Source organism: Meleagris gallopavo, chromosome 2 (genome assembly GCF_905368555.1).
Source record: "Meleagris gallopavo chromosome 2, MGAL_WU_HG_1.1, whole genome shotgun sequence".
Taxonomy (NCBI): Eukaryota; Metazoa; Chordata; class Aves; order Galliformes; family Phasianidae; genus Meleagris; species Meleagris gallopavo.
Genome location: NC_139405.1, coordinates 11,446,062 through 11,472,560, shown reverse-complemented (window position 1 = coordinate 11,472,560; position 26,499 = coordinate 11,446,062). Strand labels below are relative to the sequence as shown.

Here is a 26,499-nt window from a genome sequence, read left to right as displayed (position 1 = left end):
AACTGCCCCTCTCTGCTCTGCTCATGCAAGGTGATAGTCTTTCATTCTTGCTTCTTATCAACTTGGATTTCTTCCTCAGAGAGCTCTACGCAGGTTTGTCAGTGTCTCTTTCTTCCCTTTACATCTGAGCCACAGTTGTGAGGCTGTTACAGGTAACATTAGTATTTGCTGGCTCCTGAGGAACTGGTTATCCTGGGCTGCTAGGATCTCTGTGCTGACCTCTTGTCCTCCCTTTATTCACGTCTTGGACTACACTTAAGCAGGCTGGATATTTGATTTCCCTTACCTCTACACTTCCTACCAGAAGGTCCACCTGACCCAACTGTACACTGATTGAAGATAAATACGTGCAACAGTAGCAAAGCAATTGCATGATGACATAGAATTTAATTCAAGTGAAAGAGATTTGCTTAATGAGCTAAATGCTGTTGAGACAAATCCATAGTAGATATCTGGTCTGGTTTTCTTCAGTAAGAAATGTTAAGAATTCAGGATGAGGATGCATGCAAAGTCAGCAATGGAGAGCAAGGCGTTCAAGCAGCAAGCAGTGAAAGAGAATTTGAACAGACATGTTACGGTATGTATATAGGATCCAAGGTAAGGGCAGACAGTTCTAAAAGGGAGAGATACTGCATATTTGAGTAAGAAGAGTAATGTTAGATGAAGCTGAAATGTCTGTTATTGTTAGCTGTCTGATACTGAACACCTGTACTACAGATCTCATAAGCCTACAGCCATACTTTATTACCTTTCTCTGTATTCACCTTATTTTCTTTTGTTTGTCATCAGTCAGGGCAAGTAGATAATGACATGCATTTCAGCAATAATGAAATCTATTTCAGAAACAAAACAAAATCAAGGTGGATGATATGGCTGTGTTCAACTTGCATGTAAAACTCCATCCGGTGTTGGAGTCCCACAGAGACTGGGAGGTGAGGAAGACCCTAGGAAAAACCCCTTGAAAAACTGTTACATGCATGCATCTGGAGAGGAGAGATGGTTTGGCAGGAAACAGCATGTTAGATGTAAGTTGTAGCAGTCTGGTTTCCATAGCAGGTTCGAAAAACCTGATTGATTCACCTCCATACAGCCCAGCACACAGTCAGAGCACTATATTTTAATACTCCTTTGTAGCTTCCTTCTGCTACAGTTATACCCACCTCCATGATATGAGATTAGTTGGAGTTATTGCTCACTGAGAGTGAAATGAACACTTAGAGACTGAGGATTTTTTTTGTCTTTTTTAATGCCTAGGTCAATTGTGCACATCTTTTTTGCTATTAGTCTTAGTGAGGATGACTACTCTTGTGTTGATTTTGGCAGTTAGTGACACTTTAGAGATCAGAACAGCACACACAAGGAAATACCCTCTCTCTGCTCTTACGCTCAGGTTTTCTTTTAAATCTTGGGCCATTACAGTCTATAGATACTAGCATCTCTTTAGTCAATCATACCTGTTGCTCAGCCTCTCATTGAATTCAGGTGGTTAGCTTTGTTTTTTGTGTATCTGACTGTTAAATGTAATCTGCTCCATTATTTACAATGGATTTACTCTGAGTAGTGAGTAGAATTAACAAGAGGACTGAGAAGTGCTTTGGGGTCCAAGAATCTATGGGAAGTGCATACGTGAATTTGAATAATGATGGATTATCAAATACACTCTTGAGATTTACTCAGTGATATTTTCCCAGTTTGTGGTGCATTACATTATAGAGTGATAAAATGAACATCTGTAAATGTTCCTTGAGTTGTGTTAGATATATTGGGCTACTAAAGCTTGATAGAGGTTGATCATCTACAATTCTTATCTTTACATGCAGATGGTCCATTTAAAGCTTCCAGGAGACTGCCAATTAATGGAATTCATGATGTGGCTGGTGAAACTGGTTTTGTGTGCAATTTATATAGAACTGATAGCCTTGATTCAGAAACAACCATCATAACAGCATGACTATTCCTTCGTGGACTGCAAAACAAATGTTAAAATACCTCAGAGCTACGTACAACAAAATAGAAATAGTTGGCATTTAAAAAAAAGTTTATAAATATACTGGAGTGCAGTACAAACCAAAGTGTTGATTGATCTATTATATCAAGATGCTGTCTTAAGACTTCAAATTTAACAATTTGAAAGACATTAGAGTAGAAGGTTAAGTTTCACTTTGGTACATTACATCTCTTGTTTATGTTTCTCTTACTGACTTCTCGGTATTTGTAGTAATAGTATTGAGACTAGGAAGATTTCCTAGTTTCTAATATGGAAGAAAGTGATAGAAACTTTCTTTGACTGGGGAGTGTCATAGGCAAAATAAAGTCAATTGCATATGAATGAGTGGCAGTGAATGTTAAAAATTGAGCTTGTGAACTTCCAAGGAGAAGCTTAGTATTTGCTCACTGCAACCACTGTGGGCTTATTTTAAGATCTAATAAACATAAGGCTACGGTGAGGAGTGAGCAAGTGTGAAAAATATTCAAGTAGAAACATTAACCATGTTAATTGTTCAATAAACCCTGTTTTTTTGTTTTTTTTTTTTTAAGAATCCATTGCAGGTGTGGCTGGATTTTTTTTTCTTTTGTTTTTTTTTTTTTTTCCGGTCTTGTCAGAAACATGGAGAAGTCATTTAAACATGAATTTACCTAATACATGAATTCTTAACCTTAATTTGCTCACGGGCAGAGGAGCACAAGTACAGAAGGACTCATGCATTTAGCCACTTCCTAAAATCCCAAGGGATCACTTTCTTATACTTGTGATCTTTCTTACCACCCAACTGCCTAGAGGATGTACCATAAAGTACAAGAGCACCTGCAAGGTTTAAGGTAACATTCCATCCTTGACAGTAACAGCAACAGTGCTGTCAGTTCCTGATTTTCTACTCTGTATTAGGTGGCAGCAGCAGTTGATATAATTGATATTGAGAGATGTCACTGGAATGTGGCCTTCTTTCTAGTGGCTTGCATATAGTCTGTGGGAAACATCAGTTCTCCTCCATTTTGTACAGACAGTCCTGAATGTTCAAACACTTTACACTGCCTTGTGGGAAGAACACACCTGGGCCATGCAAAAAGTGAATATTAGAGGAAGTCTGGATCCTAATGCTGGCAAATTCTGAGTGTTGATATAGGGTTTGACTGTATGCAGGCTTCAGGATTTGGTTTATGTTTCTCTGAAGAAGATCTTAGTGAATGAGAGTGAGAACTTAAAACCAAATGGAGGAGGAAATCTTACAAGTATTTACTTTCTGCAGTCCTAAGTCCTATCTGTATTACTTCGTAGTTAATGAAGAGTAATTCCTCTGACTTCAGTGGAAATTTTCCTAATCTGAGTGTCTGAAGGAGAGTTGTCTCACATACAAAGACCTCATTATATACTTGACATCACTGGTATTTCTTTTGCTTTGTTACACCTGTAGGTCTTTGCAGTTTTTTCTTTTCAGTTTGCAAAAGTCATTCACTCTCAACTATTTGTGTCTTGTGCTGTCCTGTCACAAATGTGTGGATTTGTATATTATTAAAATGCCTGAGAATGCAAGTAAGGACTTATGCTCCAATGATTGAAAGTACAGATCCTAAACAGAGAAAAGGAGAAAATTCTTCAAAATGACCATATTAGATAAGAAGTCAAGAGAAATAGGAATAAAAATGGAACTGCCACAAGCAAGGTTGAGAGAGACTTTGGAAGAAATATTGATAGGAAAAAGCAAAAGATTCTTCAGCCTTGAAAGCAAACAAAAACCACAGACACACAGAAAAAAACCCAACATAACGAGCAACGAGTGAAGAATGGTTTGGTACACAGTGAGAGAGAGAGAAAGCATAATCCAAGCATAGCTAGGAATCAAAATTTCTGTTGGTTTGTGTTGGAATTTTGCAGGCCTGTGGTGTTGACCATTACAGCAAGGGCAAGATGGCTAAGAGGAGTGAAGTTATATAGGTAGAAATTACCACTTCTTAAATGGGAACCCAAAGAATATAATCTTTTCAAGCCTGGAGACCAACTAATTTCCATCCCACATTGCTGAAAGGGCTGGCACATGAAACTGCAAGACTGCTGGTGAATATTTTTAGTAAACCTCAGGGGAGAGTGGATATGAATACCGAATAGCAAATGTACTACCTTTATTTAAGAATAGAGAGAAAAAGTGATGAGGAAAAGGACAGGCCATTAATCTCCCCTCAGTTGCATACATGGCTTAAAACAAAGCTTGAAGGAAGGACTAATTAAGACACATGAGAAAATGGGCAATGGATTTAAGCATAACCTGGATTTACCACGCATAATCTAAAGAAAAGGCAGGCAACTGGCATTTTTGTCTCCAAGTAAAGTGCTCTAAAATTTGAGAGTGCTTCTAAGTATGTTCTCTCTAAAGAAGATTCCTAATTATCACCCCTTAGTTGCTCAGGCTTCACAGTGTTTGTGAAGCATTTCCCTATAGACTTCCCTAAAATTTCTTGCTGAACAAAGTGATTTTCAGTCGTCATTTAAGATACAGTTATGGTTTCCTCTCTGCATACAAAACACCAAAAGCTAGATGAAAAGCTGAGGCTAACTATGATGTTAAGATATTTTGCATGATTTTTACTACTTTCTTTTATTTTTAATGTTGACAATTGCTTTGTGTGCCTGCAGTTGAGTCCTCTCAAAAGAGGGGTGGTGTGTACTGAACTGGCCGAAACATTCAAAGCAGCTTAATTTTACTTCAAAGCAAAACCACAGCACTTACAATTTTTGAAATTTTTCTTAGGAGCAGCCTTCAAACTACATCATTACGAATAATCAGTCAAGTAAGCAAACGGAAGAGAACTTTTTTCTGTAAATGTAATGCAATTTAATTGAAGTATCCTAGAATTACTTAGAAAATGTTTAAATGATGGACATTTTTATGATTCTTTTGTTGTGTTGAGAGGGAGCCTAAGGAAAAGTCAACTTGCATTAAGTGCTGACTCAGCCTGCTTCCATTCTTCAGCTCTCTTGTGTATTTCTATGCTTTACTGCATCTGTAGTGCACTAGGGCAACATTGACTGAAGCATGTTTGGTAGCCCTGGATTTCACATTGAATCATATATGACTTTTCTTTAAATTGCTAGATCTGTATGCAACCGTAACCGTATATACTGATAGATATATGTGGAAAGTAGAGTGAACAAAATGCTTCTTGTAAATTGCTGTAATGAGTAAAATATGCTTAAAGTGTGTTTTCTTTAAAAGTTGCTTTATACTTTTTCCTCTCTATATAATTGATCCTAGTACATTTTGAGCTGCTTAGGATATTGCCTCAGAGATCCTTATAGCCATTACAGTTTTTGATTCTAAAACACCTCTGATCAGCTGTAAGTTGTCTTGCAGACTGCTGAGAAACAGGAATGATATTCCTGCTTGGAGCTAGGGAAAATATCAGCCAGTGGTCTTTATCTTCTGTCTACCTTAAAATGCACAAAGACTTCCAGAGAGGCTTTCAGAAGAGTTTGCATATGATACTCCTCCATTAGCTGTGCATTTTTTGCTAGTGATGAACAAAAGCTTGCATGTTGCACTCGTAAAAATCTGCACCAGTAGAGGTGACCCACTGTTGTCACTGCTGAAATGTACCACCCACCATCTTACTGCGCTCACATCCACTGTTTGGTCTCCATAAATATTCAGCAAGCATTGATGAATGTCAGTGGGTGCCATTTTGTATGCATGGAGGAATTCAGTTATGGTTTTGCTTCATATGCACTTCCATGTCAGACACCATTTTGTCAGACTGCCCCTCTACTGACATAATGTAGGCATATTTAGTTTGCTTAAAAAAAAGAAAAAAAAAGATAAAACTTTGTGTTCATATATGTGACATTACTGATAGGAATGGTATTAAAATACATCACAATGATGTGAGGGTTTTTTGGTGTTAAGATACTGAAAGCTTTTTGGTTGTAGAAATATTTACCTATGCTGGTATTAATCATATGACTAGCTGCATGGCTAGTATCAGTGAAAGAATAATCAATATTTGTTGAATCCCTATGGTTCCAATGGCTATTCTGAAACTGAGTTACCTAATAGAATTTGCTGAATAAAATTTATTTCATTTCATTCTAAAAATCATATTCTATCAGCCTTCAGTTTCCCCACTGAGTAAGAAGGATTTTATTAGTAGCTAAGCCCTCAGAGAATGATGATTAGTCTTTGCGTGCTAACTTCCTTCAAAACATGGGTGATGGATAGCTGGGGAAACTGTGAGAAGGAAGCCTGTTTTTTGCTGGAATTATTCTGAAAACAAAGACAAAAAGACATTAGGAGAGTATTAAAGAACAAAAGAAAGTGGAAAGTGGATGCTAGAGCCAACTGAGTACAAATCCAAATCAGACCTGTGAATTTATAAAACTAAAGAAAGAAGTTGAACAAAATTGTTTCACGTGCTTACTTTAGCACCAGTTTCACTGGTAACAAAGTAGAGAAATATTACTTATTTATAGACAGTAATTTTGTTGATATTACCAGTATTAGTACTAAAGAATCCTGAGGAGGAGGTTTTTATTATGGGAGTAGAAATAGTGATCATGGTATACCAAGTTAAAAAAATGGAAGAGGAAGTGGCAAACTGTGCATATCCTGTTGCTAAATAACTGATACCTTATAGATAAATTGTATTCACTTTTGGCAGTTTCCAAATGCTGAAACTGCTATTAGTCATAGCTAAATTCATTAGCCATGAATTTGGGCAGAAAAAGATAGGAATGATAACTAGAATTAGTTAGGAACATGTCAGTAAATGTTTGCAAATTGATAATCAAACCAACAGTGTAGATACTCAATGTGAAAAGTGTGTGCATTAGAGAAAAATACTCTGATGAGAGAGGATATGAAAGCAAGGTTAATATCTTATTTCTCTCACCAATGGACAGATATTAGCCATGTTAAACACATCAAAACCTTTGCTAACAAAGAAAAACAGAAGCCTGAATGGGTTAAATAACTTTGTGAACACATCACTAATATATTAGCCTAAAAATATATAAATATATTTATATATTTATTTTTATATTTATATATTATATATAAATATATAAATATATAAATAAAAATCTTGAGACGCTTCCTCACAAATCCAGTTTTTCATTGGTTTACATAGCAGAATGTGTATGGACCTCTGTGCTTTACTGGGTCTGCTTTCAAATGGATACTGAAGTCTCATATTTTATGAAAAAGGAAAGAGAGTTGCAACTCAGCAGTTTCTTAAACAGAAACCTTCCTGTCCCTGGAGGTGTTCAAGGCCAGATTGGATGGGGCCCTGAGCAGCCTGGTTTAGTATAAAATGGGGAGGTTGATGGACCTGCCTGTGGCAGGGGGGTTGGAGATTCATGATCCTTGAGGTCCCTTCCAACCTGGGCCATTCTGTGATTCTGTTTTAGAAATATCTGTTACTGTTGTTCCTAATGAATGGGAAACATTGATAATTTGATGAGATATCATATTGATACTACCCAGCTTTCTCATTAGCAACTAAAATGACTCAAAATAAAATTGTTATAAAATGTGTGGATGAAGAATATCTAAAAGTTTTGTCTCAAATTGAACTGTAAACAAGAAGTCACTGAGAAACAATTCCTGTCTGAAATGCTTCCTTTTGTGTCTTTCTAGTATTGGCTTAATAATATGTGTACCACTAGTGAAGTTCAAAAGTGACACAAGTTTTGGAAGTATAATTGTTGCTGGAAAAGAAAAGATTAGTTATGCGAAATGATCTAAACTGGTTGTTAAGCTGAAAAGAACAAGGAAATCTGTGTTTTATTGTGAATTGTTTCCTCTAGTAATAATAATGGTAAAGGTAGAGAGAAGCGATGATGGAAAAGTCTTGGTATATTTTGATCTGCACATGAAATCAGTGGAATGATCTGACTGAATATATTTATGTAATCATAAATATGTACATGGATAACTATCAAATATTTGGGGTACAGATGGTATATAATCACCGTTGGTGTTTGTGGTCACAAATGGTCTGGAGTCTGCAACTGTAAGTGAATATTGACCTAACTGATCTGAATTAGCAACCTTAAAAATAAAGATGAACAAACAAAAAAGCCCAAACTTGCATTCATACAAGCAATCAGAATTGCTGTATCAAAAAAATATTGAAAATGTTCCAAACGTGGGAAAAAAAAACCCAACAAAACACTGACACTTTACTGGTCCCCAGAAACTGCATAGCATACAATATATGGAGACCCCACAGCAAGGTGTTCTATCACAGAGAACACCTATCAAATGTGTTTTACCAAATGCCACACCTGACAGCCTGTGATTTAAAGGTCAAGAGTTTATCATCCTTTCATTAAACAATCAAAATGGAAATTGAAGAATAATAAGAAGGGAGGAAAACCACAACTATAATGACTGTAAGATAAAAATTACCTCTTTCGGAAGGTTTATTGTTAAAGTCTGCTAGATTTTAACAGTAGATGACAAAGTTGTGTGTTTCGTTGAGGATGAAAAACCTGAGGGACTTTCCTCAGTGTGATGTCCTTTCTGTTGTAATTTTCTTTTGAGTAAATTGATAGTAGGAAAATAAGAGGGAAAGTTTGTTCTGCCCATTCACTATCTTGCCCAGATGCTCAAGATTCTGTTTTCAAAAAAAAAAAGAAAGCCCTTCTTTTATTCAAAAATTCGTGAGATATTTAGCTATAAATCACAGCAGATTCCTCTAGTTTGCATTCTGTGAATAATTACATTTTTTGGGGGGAGAAAATGAAGTTATTATGTGGTTTAATATGGTGCTTTTTAATTCCAGAAGAGCATTGCCTTTTTAAGTTGTATTGCAAAGACCAAAATATTCATTTCCTTTTAATTTTCCACTCTTTCCACCTTTCTCTTGCTTTTATTATGTCATTAAGCAAACTAGATATATTTTAGCTCTATGAAGTCAGCCATAAGGTGATGTGATGAAATGAAGGAGATGCCTTCATCTTTGAATTCTGTAATGATCAAAATAAACACATGAATTTATTCTGCCTGTAGCCTATTAATGACGCTTATGGAAAAATAAATACATAAATAAATCCCTTTCCTTACTCTTGAAGTCAGAGTGTCAGTTTTCCATATATGGTGATTTATGTTTGAATATACATACCGATTAAAAAGACAATGAAGAGAGAGTCCTAGGAATTCTGGCAGTAAATCTAGTCTCATAATAGTGTAATTATTTTTTATGGTCTTATTTCACTAGGCTCTAATTCTGTTTAAAATAAAGTTATATATTCCTCTTTTGTTCTGCACAGCAACAGAGCAAATTAACAATAACAGAATGTTCTATTAACTGAACTAATGGTGCAGCTCTTTCTGCTAAACTTGTATAACTCCTTAGAAACACCATGTGCTGCTTGTTCAGTTCCAGTTTATCTCCCCTTCATTCTAGTAAGTCAAGTGAGGTCTCTTCCTTCTTTAAGAATATTTCCCTACATCACAGTCTTGAAGTCTCACTGCTAATTGCAGTGATTGCAAATGTGTTGACACTAAAGCTTGGTGAATGCTGAAATGAAATCTGCAAATATTTATGTGACTTAATACGTGCATTTGTTTTGGCACTGTTCACACCCTTGGAGATTTCCTTTCACTTGCAAGCTTAGTGGCATGAATGGTTGCAAAGCAATGTATTTTGAATAAATACTGTGTATTTCTGGAAAGTACATTTCAAAATCGTAATGACAAATGTTACTACTGAAAAATCGTTTCTTAAGCAGGCTGTTGGACCTACTAACAATACTTTGCTATCCTGAAGATTAAATAGCTTGTGAGTTTTCAAGAGAGCGTGAAATATCAGTGAATTTGCCAGTTTGCACCAGCAGAAACTTGACTGCTAAGCCGTATCCATAGAGCCATCTGGGCATCATTACTAGAGACGTACGCAGTTCGTCCTTGGGGAAATGAGGAATTTAAATGCCAAAATAAATGTACTGTGCTACAGTTTAAAGTATACACTGAATTGTTTTAACATTCTATTTTTTTTTTTGGAAACTGCAGAGCCCTGCGATGATCATTTTATTGGTGAACCTTTGTGAAAAATAGTGCTCAAAAGATTCCTATTGCTGTGAGTCTTCATTCTCTCAAAACTGCGCAGATGTTTCCCTTGCAAGATTTTTGTTCTCAGCTCGATGTACTTGAGAATGTAACAGTAAGAAATTATGCTAATGGAGTTGAAAGGGAAAAAAGATATAGGTGAGAAGACAGCAGGAAAGAAGAGAAAGGATCCTTATTTTTAAATGAGAAAAGGGGAATAGATGATTTCATAATTTTTGACTGGTAAATTTCATACATGTTGCAAAAACTTGGTAAATGTATAATAAATGAATATACAGATGTTATAATTAAGAAATACACAAGAGAGTTTGGCTAAGCAGATTATCACACCAAAAAAGAATAAATAGAGGGCTTATCCTTGTCTTAGGCTCACTGGTAATCTCCAAAAGGAGGGATCTCCAGAAAGAGATCCTTCCCTACTGGTAGTCAGCTCTTAAATGGGTGTAGGAGAGGTGCAGCCAGGCTCCACGCCTTCCGGCAGCACAGGTGAATTGCCTTCACCCGTGTTCCCATGGTTGACTCATTGCTCACCTCAGGTGATCAATCGGACGTTCAGGCCATGATTCAGCAGTTCCCATACAGTAAATTAAATCAGATTTTATTTTTACAAAACTATGGAACCTACTATTTAACTGATCTTTCACCTCTAGTATCTATTACTTTATCTTTAAAGCTTGATCAGGAATATTACCCATAAAATTTAGACCTGGGAACCAGCTTCAGCATGAGAAATAAAGTGATTTTTTCTTTCTGATTATTCTTTAATGTATATACTACAACGTTAGGGGAAAGACAGAATGCTGAGTTGAAGCTTTTCCATAGCATTTAATCTTGGACTGCTCTCTAGGCTCAATTTACTGAATCCTACTTTGATGAAGTTACTTAAAAAAATCAACTGATAAAAATGTGCTAATATTCAACCTTATAGAAAAACTGCTCAGAGAAAGCATTTGTGTAAGACACTGACAAAAATCAAGAAAGAATATAAGACAGAAAAAGGAGTTAAAATCCTTTGGAAAATAGTATGTTTGCTACACAACTTCTCTTTAGATGTTTCCCTTTCCTTTTCCTCAGTGCTAGCTGTTTACAGTTTTCAAGAAACTGTGTAGACAAAATTCTTAGATTAGTTTATTGTCAGTGCAAATGGCTTTCCCCTAAGTATTATAATAAGAAACCAAATCATCTGCAATGTTTGAAAGCATATAGTGTTCCTGTGTGTGTATTCAGTGTCTTATAAATTCAGTTAATTGTTTTAATTGTTTATTTAGCAGTATCTGATTATACCTATCACCATAATTAAGCTAGTTCTGCTCTGAACTTTACATATATATGCTCAGATGACAAGGTCTAATCACTGGTGGTTGAAAGCACTAGTTGCACCTGTTGAGAGAAATGGAAAAATATCCTACAGAAGCTCGGGAGGTTACCAAGCTTATAGAAAATTACTTCTTTGGCATTAATTGGTGTGAACAAGAGTGAATACTTCTTTTATGAATTCTCAAACTAATAATGTTTGCTTTTTCTTTTCCTTTTTCCTTTAAGTGATATGCAAAATTTTAGTAAGAGACTCCATGCCCTAAAGATCATTCTTTGAAGTACACAAGAATGGCACAATGTGGCAGAAAAGAAGAATAGTTATATTTATAGGAAAGTGAAGTTCAGAGATTTTAACTTTTTCTAAGATCAGGCAGGAGGCTGAAGCTGTGAATCAAGGGAAGGAGCTTAAGGGCAAGATGTTCTTTCTAGATTTGTTTGCTTAAATATTGGAAAGAAAATGTGCTCTCCAGATTTGACATAGCAGAGATCTCTCCCTTTGCAAATCTCCATGGAAACTCACAATACAGACTGAAATGGAGACTGCAAAGAAAAGGAGCTCTGGTCTGTTTAACCGTAGCAAAGAATTATCTATGCAGTAACATCTCCTTAAATGTGGATTAGGATAAACATGAATAAAAAAGTGTTTTTCTCAAGGACTAGAGACAGAACTTCTGCAATCAGTGAGATGCTGTGGTAGTGTGGTAGCTCTTTTCTAGAGGTTATCAGATTTTAAAGGCTGAAAGGTAGGACAAATCTAGAAGAAAAATCACTCCTACAATGAGCCAGATTTGCTTACAACATTTACAGGATGTTCTTTGTAAGCACAGTTTGTTTTGTACTTCTCTGGATGCCCAAAAGCCAGTGGAAAATGCAGAAGTCTTGACTGATATAGTTTTCAAATGGCCTCAGGATTTTTTTATATGGGTTGTGTGGCAATCTTTCTCAACCTTCTTCTGAACTCTAAGAGGATAGACACCAGACTCAGCCTTGTCTGGGTGGAATACCACAAAGAAGAAACTTTGCAGCTTTAAATATTTCTAAGTCTTCAAGGTAGCACTAGGCGTTTTGCTCCTTCTTATGCAAAAGTAAATAGATCAGATACTAATGTTGCTTTTGTTTACCCATGTGGACAGCACGTAGGCCATGAGTCAGCAGTGTGCCCTTGTGGCCAAGAGGGCCAATGGTATCCTGGGGAAACCAAAAATAACGTGGCCAGAATGTTGAAGAAGGTGATTCCCCCCTCTCTACTCTGCCCTGGGGAGGCCACATCTGGAGTACTATATCCAGCTCTGGGCTCCTCAGTTCAAAAAGGACGGGGATCTCCTGAAGAGAGTCCAATGGAGGGCCACAAAGATGGTTAGGGGCCTGGAGCATCTTCTGTTCGAGGAAAGGCGAGAGACCCAGGGCTTTTCAGTCTGGAGAAGACTTAGAGGGGATCTCATAAGAGTTTTTAAATATCCAGTGGGTGGGAGTCAAGTGGATGGATCTTTTCAGTGGTATGTGATGTGAAAAGGGGCAATGGGCAGAAACTGTAACACAGGAAGTTCCATACAAACATGAAGAACTTATTTCCTGTGAGTGACAGAGCACTGGAACAGACTGCCCAGAAAAGACTGTAGAGACTCCTTCTTTGGAGGCATTCAAGACCTAACTGGAGCCCTATCTGTTTGAACTATTGTAGGAAACTACTTAGCAGGGGATTGGACTTGACGATCTCTTGAGGTCCCTTCTAAACCCTGCAATTCTGTGATACTATGTTTTAATTTAATTCATAATTTTTAGATCTAATAAATACAGATTTGAGCTTTATCTGCTCTTAGGTAACTGTGCAAATTCGTTTTGTGTTGATACTTCTGCTTAGTCAATTCTACTATATCTCAAATATACACATATGCATTTTACGTATGTGCTGTATTTATTTATCTTGACTGTTATCCTGTTACACTTATATCTTGCAAAGAAATAATGGTTAATGAAGTTTTCCTTTAATTAGTACCTTTGATTTAATGTTTTTATAGCTCGCTTAAGACAGGCAAAATTGTTATTTGTTTGTGTTTATTTTCTTTTTGAAAGTGTAGAGGTATGTTCTTTTACTGAGAAATTGTTACTGCCAGTATGCTTTCTGGTATGCTCTCTTATATTTTAAGTTATGTCTGAGAGTGCTCAGACTAGATGTCTTGATTCTGCAGATCCATGTGTGTCGAGTACTTAATATTCCCACATTTTAAATTCAGACCTCCAAATGTAGTTGTCTGAAACAGTGGAGTCTTTGTAACATGTCGAAGCATGCACAAAGTGATAATGAACATATAATCACTCCAGGAAGCTTAGAAATCACTTTCATTGCAGGAAGCTACTTAAACACATTTAAAATCCTATATAAATTACCCTGAATTAATGAGACTTTCACTGAAATAGAACTGACATCCTTGCTAGTGCTAAATGAAATCATGATCGTTAATCTAATATAATAAGTAAGAAATCTGCCCATTGTAGTTTAAGAATATAGACATGAAAGTCTCCTGACAATACATTCACAACCAGATGAGCTGTATTAAGAAATTTGAGTTGTGTGTCCCTGACAGGAGGATGCTCAGTGTAGCAATGTAGTGTCCAGGCACAGGCACTCTGAAACTATGTCCAGGTACCATGCCAGATGCCAGGTCAGTCAGCTGAAGTGGGAAATACTCTTGGATAGAGCTGGAATTTACATCAAAATATCTCAGTGAGAGAATGAAATCTTTCCAGTGACTTCAGTAGTTCAAGTAAACCCACCGGTTGTGTTACATTAGGAAGCCATCAGACTTCTTTTGGCTCCGAATAAGAAACTTCAGGTTGCTGTGTTCCTGTTTGTGTCTTCCCAGTCCAAGAGGCTGCTGCTGAGTGTGGTTAACCCAGCAACTGCAGAACCTTCACTGTCTTATTTGCTCTGCTGTCAGTTGAGAAATGATTTAGTTATTTTGAAAGCAGTATTTTCCTTTCCTCATAGTGATTGAAATTCAGCCCCTTCTTCTAGACTGCCTGTTTTAAGAAGTCAAAAAATGTGATATTTTTAAGTGGAAATTATGGTTCCTCTCTTCTTGGGAGTGCTTCTGGGAACATCCCATTAATAAGTAAGAAATAGGCTCAGGAAAATCAGAATTTTAACCATTAATGGCCAAACCTCTAGGCATTTTACCAGAAAAAAAAAGTGCTTTTCAGACTGTCCATAAACTTCTGTCTCCTCTCACCTCTTAACAGTGCTATTCTACAGATATTAAGATTCCAACAGAGAATACTCTTCAGGAGCACCTTCTTCTTTTACTCTACGGTCATTGCATTTTTTTTATTTTACAGATGGGTTACGCTGTTTTTGTTTATCATTACAGCTGTTTGTATTTCTCTTCATGGGAAATTTCTTTTTTTTTCTTTCTTTTTTTTTTTTTTTTTCCAATCTCATGTTATTTCTGTGGTAGCTTGCCCAGAGTGGGAGTCAGAACAAATTCATTTTCCTGAAATGTAGTTATGGGAGGGCTGCATGAGAGGATGAGAGAGAATATGAGAGGATCTCCATTACTGTATTTATAGCTACCTGTCGCTATTGATCATTAACCAATCTTGCTAGAAGTATGGCTTCAATTTTCTTTTTTTCAATGTGGATTAAGCAGTGTTGCCAACACACATTTTTCTCTGTCAGACTTCACAGTAAGTACGTGGCACACAAAAGTTTGAGAGCAATCTCCTCAGATGCTTTTTAAAAAAGGACTCGGTCAGAGATTTGATGCTTCTTGGCACTGACAAATTAGAATTTAACACTTTCAGCTGACTTTAAAGGCTGCAAAAAGATTTTGAATTGGACAACAGAATTTAGCTGTGTGACAATAAAAAAACAAGGGAACAGCAAGGGATGGAAAGATTCTCACATTTGGAAAGACTTGAATTGCAGCACCGCTTGGCATACACTGCACTGTGTATAGAAAGAATTTTTTAAAATGCCAGAAAACAGCATGTCTCTACCTGAGTCAGGATAGCACTGAAGGCAAGGCAGTTCAATATTTTCTCAGGTCAGCAATACCTACAGGCTTTAGCCTAAGCTAAGCATCTGCACATGATGAAGGAAAGCAGCTGAAAATGAACTCAGAGGAAACAGTCAAGTGCATGGAGAGACTGAGATTTCAAAATGGAGCTTATATAAAACGTCAAAGATAAGTTGTGTAGTCACATGGCCTGCAGCAGGTTTCTCATCCACAGTCAGCAGCTACAGGGCCTTAAGCTGAAGCTGGCTGGTCATGTTAGAAGGTACTGGTTCCCCTTTGAACTAGCAGATGCACTGAAGAGCTGGTACAGGAAAATACTATCTGAGTATAATTTGAGGGGGCCACTTTCATAGGACACCACAACAAACATCTGAACTGGATGATGTTATTGGGTCATCACCAGGAAGGAGAACTGAGCTCTCAAATGCTGTGGGATGTGTAGCTGGTTGTTTTGCACTGATTTATCAGAACTTTATGGTATTTTATGAGATATTGCAAATAAAATTGTAAAAAAAACATAGGAAGGAAGAAGTACTTCATACAAGAGGAAGTAGCATGGGAAGGACTTAATCTCAAAGAGTTGAAGGAAAAAGGGGGTGCAGTGCTGACACTTCTTGCCATTCCATCTGTCTCAGAGCTTGCAGCAGGGTACCGACAGTGCATCTGTCTCTGTTTTTTGGTGATTTTTTATTACTTTAAATTTTTTAAATTATGGTGCTGCATTTTGTGAGTGAAAAATCACAATGCAGCCTCAGCTCCTCCTCCTGTCCCTCCAGAAATAAGGTTTCTGTGGGATCATGGATGCAGTGGGGAGTTATAGAGAGAGGCTGAAAGCATCATGTACACAGGCAGGAGGCACACCTGTCCTTCAGGGGTTCCCTGAGAAAGAACTGGCCTGTCTGCTCTTAACTCTTTGTGAATAAAATAATTTGGAGACTTGTGGAAGGATTTTTACTTTCAGGTTTAAGTTTTAGGTTGGGCTGATTTTGCTGAAAAGCAATAAAGGGATCCTCAAGCTGCCTACCAATAACTGAGAATTAATGTATTGAGTACATTAAGTGTTAACAATCTTTGCAGAGCTATCTTGGTGCAGAACAGTCTGTGTAGAAAAAAAAACACAAGTTGAAGATTATATACAAAGGAATATTGTAAAGGAAATATACATTATTTCACCAAAAAAAAAAAAAAGCTTATGCTTCAGGTGTAGGGAAATGTGCAAAGTGATGCAATGTGCCATTAAAAAACTAAAGCTTGTAGAACCAAAAATAATAACACTAAAACATTGAAAGTTCTAGTAAGTGTATGGGTTTCAGAAGAAGAGGTCCACCTATTAATTTGGAAAAGGCAATTTCCTTTGTACTGTAAGAATGAATAAGGGAGGCCAGAGTGCACGAGATCAAAGGGCACTCATAGGGTGGACTGAACAAACGAGGGAGAGACAGGCAAGTCTGAAAACAGGATCAAAGGACACTTATGATAAAGAGGCTCTGCTTGCCATCTCCTGTAAAGAAACACAGTGAGTCAGTAGATGTTCAGAGAATATTAAAAGAAAAATCTAAAAGGAGATCACATTAGAAGCAAGCTACATGTATTTCCTGACCATCAAAGGATGAGGAAATGATGGGTTGTAGGTAGATATTCAAGCACAAGTTTGTTGACTGCAGGTGCCTGGCTTGTAACTATGGATTGAAAAGCCTTTAAGGGAATAGACTGAAAGAAGCTAAGGCATATGGTGCATTAAATGATGGTCTCATATGGGGCTTGGTGGGACCCCGTCTAAAGTGCTTAGTTAGGGTAGAAAAAGCAGCTTCGAATCATACTCTCAAATGACACTTAATTAAGGATATGGAAAACCTGATTAGAATAATTAAGAAATTGCTCAATATAATATTTAGCACTTAGATATTAATTTTCATCCATCAATTTCATAGAACTTTTTGTGGTGCACTCAGTCAACCCATCCTTCTGCTTTTCAGAGTCCTGTGAGTGCCTGAGTCAGTAAGTTGCATGTGTGGGGTTATGTCACAAATCCAACAGAAGTCTGGGAATGTAATCCATGTCTGAAACTTGAATAAGGGGGAAATGAGTCCTTTCAGACAGTTCAGTGCAGTATGTTATACATAGTCTAAAAAAGAAACATTATTGTAGGGGAACATTACCAACTACCTCTAGAATGGGGAAAGTTATGAAACAAAATGACAGTTCTCCCCTGAAAAACAAATTTCAATATCTTGACACACCTCTCTGTCACAGGCCTCACTAGCCATGTAGTACATGGTCAGCAGGGCATGGTCAGAGAGGGAAAACTTCTCAGGAAATACACTGCACTGTTCCTTGAAGTAGAATATTTGTTTTCCATTGCTCTGGGAGATGAGTGAAAGAGGAGCTCCTGCAGCCAGCCTCCATATGGAGCATCTTGTACAGAGTTTTCATTTTCAGAGACGTGTATCAGATAGTGTCATGGAGCAGTCTGTAACAGCAAGATGAGGGCCTTATATTGCAAGGTATTGGGTCAGCTCCACGGCTGATGTAAGTCCATGTAGCTGAGTATCTTCTCATCTCTTGTATTAAATTCCTCTAAGTCTTAAGACTTGGCAAATGGAATGAAACATATCAAGCTATTTGCTGAATAGGTGTAGTTAATCAGTGCATGTCCCTTTCTTTTGTGGCTCCCTTTCCCTCTGTGTGCCTGGAGGTATTTTTTCCTGATATGGTAAATATAATCACTGAACTTTAGGTTTCTATTGCTTTCTGCTCCGTTTATTCTAGCTGGCTTTGTTTTGTTTCTACCACCCCAGAATTTTTCTTGCTTTTCTTTTTTTTTCTTTCTTTCTTCTTTTATTTCCTGATTAAATAAACTATGGAAGGAAAACTGTTTAAAATACAAAACTTTTATAGTAGTTATTCTGCTGTTTTACTACTCTCATTCTCAGTGCAGCTGAGGTTCCTCCTGATCAGTGTTCTAATATTCTTGCATCTCATTTTTCTTCTCTGTTCAAACAAACTAGTACCTAATTTTGCAGTGCACTTTTTACTCCAGAAATGTTCAGAATTATTTTAGTCAAGACTTTTTCTGGTGAACTAATTACAGTATATTCCATTTTATTACTCCCTTCCACAAGCTTCAGAGTAATCTTCTTGTGTGTTTTCTATGTCAAAATTATGTCTTAAGACTGTAAAACTATCATTTACAGTTTTCCATACTTAAATAATTTTGGTAGAAGGTTTAAAGTTTCAGAACTGCCAGATTACAGAAAATTATTTTTCCTTAATCAATCAGATTATGAAAGTATGTGCCAAAACTGAACAACTTTTAGTATTTTTCATATATAACCTCCTTTTCAGTTTCTGTTGATGTCATCCAGAAATTGGTGATCAAGCTACTTGATGATTCTTGAAAGATGGTGATCTGATTAATGCACCTTTGTTGTTCCTGTTTCTACCTTTTTAAGTGATATGAAACCCACTGAATTAAAATCTTTACTTTGGATGAAAATTTAAATTTAACATCTTGAATTTAAGTTAACTTTTAGCATTGGCAGACATAGCAGTAATGAGACTCCAGACTGAAAGGCCTGGGAATTTTTTAGTGACTGGAGACTTGACAAAAATGCACAATTTCATATACTTCATAGAAGATGTAGTGATATATATTTATACGTAAAGCATTGTGAAGAGGAAAGGAGAAGATCCTATCCCCTTTACATGCTAATGCCATATGGTACAGTCTCATATATTGCTGTGCCAAAATGATTGCTCTCCAGAAATGGTATGATGAAGTTGCAATAACAGCGGTCCTTGCCAAACGATGTGCGGTGGCATTAAAAGAGGATAAATGAACTTCACTAGAAAAGGGGAAATGGCTCATTCCACTTGTGTGTGAGTAATTGCAATTAAATTTACAATATGGCTTAAATCCATGGCAGTTTTAAAGTTTTGCTCATCTAAAGGATATTTGTAATTAGTCCAGTGTGTGCTTATCGGCACTGCTCAGCAGACTGCGGTGTTTCCTGGTTTGGACCCGCTAATTAAGATCTAAAAGTTGCTACAAGTCTTCTCATTTATACCTCATATTAGAGATGAAGAAGCAGAGCTAACAAAATTCAGTATTTGAATAGCGTATTGCTTCCTTAATTTTTAAAAGACTTATCTGGAATTTGTCCTAAGGACCAAAATTCCTGTCAGTTTGTACCTCCACACCTGAAATCCACTCTGACTTGGGTAGCAGAGTTCAAACTTTGTTGATTAGAAACAAGAACTAATAAACAGAATCCTTATTGTTAGCATGGAACCAGTGTAAAACACAAAAAGGTCAGAATAGCAACACCTTTCCCACAACACTGCCATCCTGCTACTTCCTTTTTGGTGTTTTCTCATGGCCCCAGACCTGAATTTTATCATTTGTCTGATTTTTCACCGGTCCTTGGAATTAGGCATATGTTTTGAACTTTGGGAGACCTTCACTTGTGAGAGGCACCAGTGGTCTATTTTCGGGATTGTGAAGAGCTCCTTTGGGGTGAAGGGGGCCCTCACACATCCCCACTTTTGTTGATGTGGCAATTCTCATCAGTTTTGAGAAAGGGCAGGATTCACTGTGAAAATTTAGCCCTGAAAAGACAAAAATCTTACCATGATTTTTCAAGGAGACCTGGGACCACAAGAAAAGAAGCCCTGAAATTTGTTCTGAGTGTCTTCTGAAACCCCAGAGATATAAAGCTTGCTCTATAAGGAACGCTTGAGATAAGTATAATTTGTCTTTCATGCATGCAACTTTACCACCCTAAGCTGATGTGTTAAGTAATGTATTTGGTTAATTTGACTGTCAAAATGCTAAATGACATCACATTTATAATCCTATAATTAAATTGTAATCAAGAAGTGTTTGAATCAACTAGCTAGCTGCTGATGTGCAGCAGAGACTTGAGAGTTGAGTCGTATCAGAAGAAATATAATTTAATTGTGTACATTTAATTCCTTTTCCTTTCATGTTGCCTATTTGTGTAGCTTCATGATTAACTGTTTCAGGCTACGATTGGTTACTTGTGATTAAGTTATAATTCAACAAGAGTGGCATGACACTGCGTCATAATATGCAACCAAACTCCTTGGAAGGGGGCTTTAATTTTTTGGAAAATATGATTGGAGTGGCTCTGCAATCAGATGCAAAGCACTAGAGTAAATCAAAGCAGAGTAATGGTACTAAAATAAAAGTAAACTTAGAAGATAAGATAAAAATATGATAAAAATAAGGATGAAAAGTTCATTGGAACTCTTATAGTATATTTTCTAATAATGGTAATGTGTCTTGCTGATAAGAGATGTGAAATAAATTTGCACTGTTGTAGGTATCATTAACATAAGAGTAGTAGGTAAAATTGCTAATTTTACAGCAGTATTTTTGTATAATCAGCCTTCGTGTAAGGTGTGTTTGTTTATATAGATCTTTGTGTGAGTTTTTATGATAATAGTATCAAGTAAAACAGGAATGTTCTCACTGCAATCCATTGCTTATATATTTAACCTTCTTTACTATCCTTTTCCTTTTTACTCTCACTGCATTTTTCCTTTACCGCTATACCTCTGTCTCACAACTGCTGGCCATCGCTCTGTTGATGCAGAATACAATTGGCCTTCCAGGCTGCAAGAGCGCACTGCTGGCTCATGTCCAGCTTCCCAGCTACCTGTAAGGAGACTTCTTCAAAAGCATAAAATAAGAAGGAAATAATGATAATGAACCTGCAGCTGTACTTTCCACAAGAGGAATAAATTTTCTATTCCCCTGTTAAATATGGCCTGTCTCTCATGTCATGAAGGTATTTCTTTTTTCCTTCTTTGAAAGTTTGAAATATTTGTGAATAATAGAGAGGGTACACAGAAACAGAAAGAGAACAGTGGGCTTGTTCCACAGTCATAGGAGTTATTCTGTTTTTTGTCATCAGGCCAGTGAATTTAGGAACTGATATTTGAGAATTTAGACTCAATAAAGACAACAAAAAGACTGAGGTTTTAAAGGAATAGGGTATTCCGTGGAGAACCTAGATGTTCACAGCTTTAGGAAGTGATTTTGCAAGCTGAACTGTGTTTCTTGAATTCTTGGAGTTATTGAGCTTTGAATGATATCAAACAGTACAAAAATCCACCCCAACCCCTACTCCTCACTTCCCATTGTGACTGGAATGTATTAGGTCCCTGATGTCAGCTTAGAGCAGCAGAGGTACACCAACTGCATCTGCAGTAGTTAGCATTGGTACCAGAAGCAATGTAGATGCAGCAGTGACATGATTTCCGAGACAATAGTAGGTTTGCAGCTGATTCTGGAATAATATTGCAGTTTGTAGGGTAGAATATTCCATGAGAAATCAAGCAGAATTGTTGATATTCGTACCATTACGAGAATAAGAATTTCCAGACTATCATTCTTCTTCCTCAGAAACTTTTCACTGTGGGTTATTTACAGTAAGGAGAGTAGAACTGCCAAAACAAAGCGAAATAAAACAAAGCCCAACCAACCACCAAACCTCAAAACTAATCAGGCAGAGTTCAACTTAAAGGCTACCTATTAATTATTTATGGAGTGAAAGCAAGCAGGAGCATGCAGGAAATTTCAAGAGACCTGTATGCTAAAGCAGTAGGAAATTTCATTGCTAAAGCTGTGCTCTTGGAGAAAAGCAGGCATGTATGACTTATTTTCAGATTATTTGGATGGAACCCTCACAGTGGAGTATCTGTGCTAATAATCTTGGTATGTACCTACTGTGCTTTTTGCAGAGAGCAGAGGTTTAGATGTCCAGCAGTTTGTTGTGATGTGCTAAGGAAAGAAAGTTGAATCTTCTCTGTGAAGTCTGTAATAACTGGAATGGTTGTAACTATACTAAAAACAAGCACAAGGACCTAGCATAAGATTCCTGATGTTCTAGCTTTTCACCATATTTTTATTAAAGGGATGACAAATACTCTTACAGTCCCATTATATTCCCAGTGTATCATGTATGTAATTTTTTCACGTGTTTTGGAATCAGATTAAAACCATACAAACCAATATGAAAAGACACTATGTTTAGATCAGATGAGAAGAAATAATAGAAAGGAAAGAGAAAAGGCTGAGGTTTGTTAGCACTCTGAATTTGGAGTGTGTGATTGCTCATTATTCTTAATACTGAATCATCTCATCACTGAATGACCTATCTCAGGTCACAGCAAAATACACGCAGATCACAGTATCTAACATTTGCTTTGTCCTTGTAGTATATAATTTACAAGTTATAAACACAGTTTTGGTGAAAACTGGACAAGTGCTGTTCTGCATTTGGGATACAGATTAAGTAATCTGCATGGCATCAGTTGCAATGTTTGATTAAATGAAAATGTCCATACTGATCTGTTTAACTCATCAGAAATATTGTCTTCTAATTAACACTCTGCCTGTCTTAAATGATATCGTCCTTATGTAGATTTTTTGGCTTATCATATTCTTCTGTAGTGTTATTTCATGTAAATACCTATCTATTTTTTTTTTTTAACTACAGTAATTATTTAGGATGTCATGAAATTCAGTTATTTTTACAGTAACTTCAATTATATTGATTTCATAATAGATGTTGATGCCAATAAACATTTAAATATTTTACAGTGCCTATGTCAATAGTGTATTAATTGTGAATGCTTTTACCAATACAGTCATTCATTGTTCTGCAGATGACTCCACTCACTGAAGTGCTAGAATATACTAATTTTACTGTTTTCTTCCTAGCCCAAGCTGAATATTCATGAGATAAAAGGAAACTTTAATAAGGGGATTTTAATAAGGTACAGCTTTATAAAGCTAAAAATCTTTAGCAGAAATATACTTGAGCTAACTTACAGAAACTGAGTGAGCAGCAATTAGATCATTTCACAGATAGGAGATTTTGTGTTTTTTTCTTCCCCAAGGGAAAGATAGTAAATCTAAAACCATGGAACTAGCTTGGGAGATCTCTTGAGTTTCTGATTGTGTTGTCTGTGATGATAAACATGAGGAAAAATAAAGAGCCATTTCCCACAGCAGTGATGTAGCTGCCAGACTCTAGAGTCTTCAGATTCCTTTGTCACCCTCCAATTTTGCAGAATTGTTGGAAAGGACTCAGTTTTGCTTCCCAAGACGCCCTGACATTCTGGAGACCCTGGACATTTTGCAGAACGGATCTCCTTCACTCTGTGCTGATATCAAGGTGCTGAGTTTCGTGTTTAGCTTCGACTGAACTGTATCTATGGGGAGATTGGGAAGGAGCTGTGGGAAAGGGATTTAAGTGCAGAACAGTGGAGGATTGGGACTGCAGTGTGCAGCAGAATTGTGGGACACTGAGGTAGAATAGAAGGGAAAGGAATTGAAGGAAATGAGAGAATCCAAGTGGGAGTTCTGTAACTTTTGTAAACTTTAGGTAAATTTGGTAGTATGCTGTATCAGAATTAGGTCTCTGAAAGCAGCTTCCCCCGGTCAAGGAAAGTGTACAGCATGTAACCCTGTTATTTATAATACTACATATGATCACTGATCATTTTCTTATCAAATGTCTTCACATTTCTTCTCTTGTAGGCCAATATTAAAAGAACAGTGTGATCATGCCACTTGGCACCTGCTTGTGATGAGTTCTGAGGTTTGGAGTGCATGGAGTAGAGTAGGAGCACAGGACTCGAGAGATCTTCTGAATTACCCAGCTGCCTCAGTTAGTGCCTCCCTCTCCCAGGCCTCACACTGGAGAACCCTTTACAGAAGCAGAGCAAATGACACTGTAAAAATGGTAAGGATTTGCTGGTATTTCTCCTCCTGACAGGTTTTATCATGTGCTATGAGCTCTTAGTAGTTATCTCAGCTGAGGCTTCTGCCATTGCAGTTCAGTTGGCACTGCAGGTAGCCAGCAAGCCCAAAAACCAAGCCTAACTTTAGGCTAGCTCAGTTAATTTATGAAAAGGTGATTCCTGCACTCGTAGAACTTGCATGATTCTAATACGTATGTCACAGTGAGGTAATACTAGCACTGACACAGATACCCAGCATCATTCTGTCCTTGCTCTCCGTTCCCAATGCATGTGCCCCATGCTGATGCCACAAAGGTGGTCTGGCTTTTAGGTACTCCTTCATGCAAGCAGCTGCTAAAATAACACCAGCAGGTATTATAAAATAATAATGAATAATAACAATCCTAGGAATGGCCTACCCCCACCATTTGCTCAGTTGGAGGGTAGATAAATTGTAGCACACTCTAGTTAAGAGTTTAACATCAGTGGGGGATATGAGATAGCCCTGCTTTATGCAGATGCTTCACACATGGATGTCTGCTAGGCTGAGTCTCTGCTGACTTGCCTGTTTAACAGGCAATTTGGCTGCCACAGGCACTCCCTGTTTAGCTGCTTTTGTGCATTTTCAAGGTGTGGGAAGAAAGCAAGCCCGCTCTCTCATTTCTGTGAAATGTGCTGCTAATGGGCAACTCATAGAAAGTCTTGTATTAGAAAGAAATAGGCGTAATCAGAGAAGATCTCATGGACAGCTGCTGGGCTGATTACTAGCTTTACCTACCATTATCCCAGGATATCTGCAAATAAAAAAAGCTGTTATAAGTTAGGTGTTGAATCAGCAACTTCACAGGAAACTAAAATACTTCAGTATAAACAACAATTTCCTCAACTCCCTCCCACCCAAACAGTCTATTTTACTTAATGTCTACTGACAGCCATGATTTGCTGCTATTTTTCTATTACTGAGCATACATAAGCTGTTCTGAGGCCTTGCAATCCTGCTCAAACAAATATCATCCATATTTATTCAGTGCTGTCAGTTACTGTGAGACAGCCAGAGCCTATCGGCTCTGCTTTTGGTTTTGGCTGCTGATATCATGCAGGGGACTCCACTCCCATCAGTAGTGCAGCAAAACTGTCTCAAAATTAAAAAGAATTTCACGTGTTCCTGAAGGAAATACCAAGAAGTAGCATCTTTGATAATCCAGTAAATGGCTTTTCTCTTGCTGATAACACCCTATTTGTCACAGGGGAGAAGTCTGGAAGAAAAGCATTTTTCTTGCTTTAGGAATTTGCCAATCATTTTGGATTCATAGAAAAGAGGTCTGGAAGAGCCCTAGTGAAATCTGATGAAGAATAAAAGATATGCCTGGCAGCACTGTGCATGGGGCCAATAATGAATCATATGATCGCTTCAGTTAGCTTGTGCATGCCAGTGAAATCTAGTTATTGTTTTTTCTATCATTTATTTCACAGCTTTGCCTATCTCCACAGCTGTAATTGTCATTCCATCAGGATTCTAAGAAAGCAGAACCATCTGGGGAAATCAGCATTGCTTCGCTCAGTCTCTGCCGGAATTAAAATGATCTGATGTGAAGATGAAGGAGAAAAAAACTCCAAAATGCCTTGCTGTGGGAATTAACCAGGGCTGTTGACCAGTATCTACAGTCCAGTGTGAAAGAAAAAATTTATTTAAATCCTGGAATGTAAACTAGCGTTATAAAAAAGGAAGGAGAGAGTTTGATTCTATTTTAATAGAACAGAAATTGCTGTCCTGAAATTGTTGTGGGTGTACTCTAACAAAGTCCAATGAATTATTCCTAGTTATAAAGACTCCAGGATGAGGTTAGCATGCATTGGAATCAGTGAAAAAAATATTAATTCTCATTCCTAAAATATGACTTCATATTCCCAGGATTGACGAGATGAAGGATATGCAGTAAATTAGTCCAACATCCTCTTACCTCTAGGTCTGAACCCTGCTTAGATCATTGTTTGAAATAAATCGCTGTCTTTATCTGAAGCATGTCTCCTCTGAATATTTATTGGCACCACAAAACTGCTTTGGCATCTGGCACAAGTTGACATGATTCATTGTCACTGTTCAAAGAGAGCAGGGAACAAGTGAGACTTGAGCTCCTGTAATGGCTGGAAGTCTGCACAGGGACTGCTAAACTCATGTTACTTCTGTCAGGCCTGCACTTTCAAAACCATGCAGGAAGCTAATGAAAGAAGTTCGTGTATATGTGGGTGAGAGAGAAGAATAATAAAGACATTAGCGAAACAGTCCTTTGGAATGACCACCTATCAAAGTCAGTGCTGATGTCTTAATT

The 26,499-nt window shown here is 37.2% G+C and overlaps 1 protein-coding gene across 1 annotated transcript in view; it reads left to right on the top strand.

The window, feature by feature from the left end:
• The window catches only part of LOC104909547 (uncharacterized), a 198,467-nt gene extending 172,284 nt beyond the window's left edge, over positions 1 to 26,183 (top strand). The window contains exons 3-5 of the mRNA XM_085218902.1: positions 23,498 to 23,601; positions 23,967 to 24,171; positions 25,643 to 26,183. Coding sequence (XP_085075028.1) covers positions 23,498 to 23,601; positions 23,967 to 24,171; positions 25,643 to 25,666 — 333 coding nt within the window. The 3' untranslated portion in view covers positions 25,667 to 26,183. The remainder of the gene's footprint in view (positions 1 to 23,497; positions 23,602 to 23,966; positions 24,172 to 25,642) is intronic.
• The last annotated feature ends 316 nt before the right edge of the window (positions 26,184 to 26,499 follow it).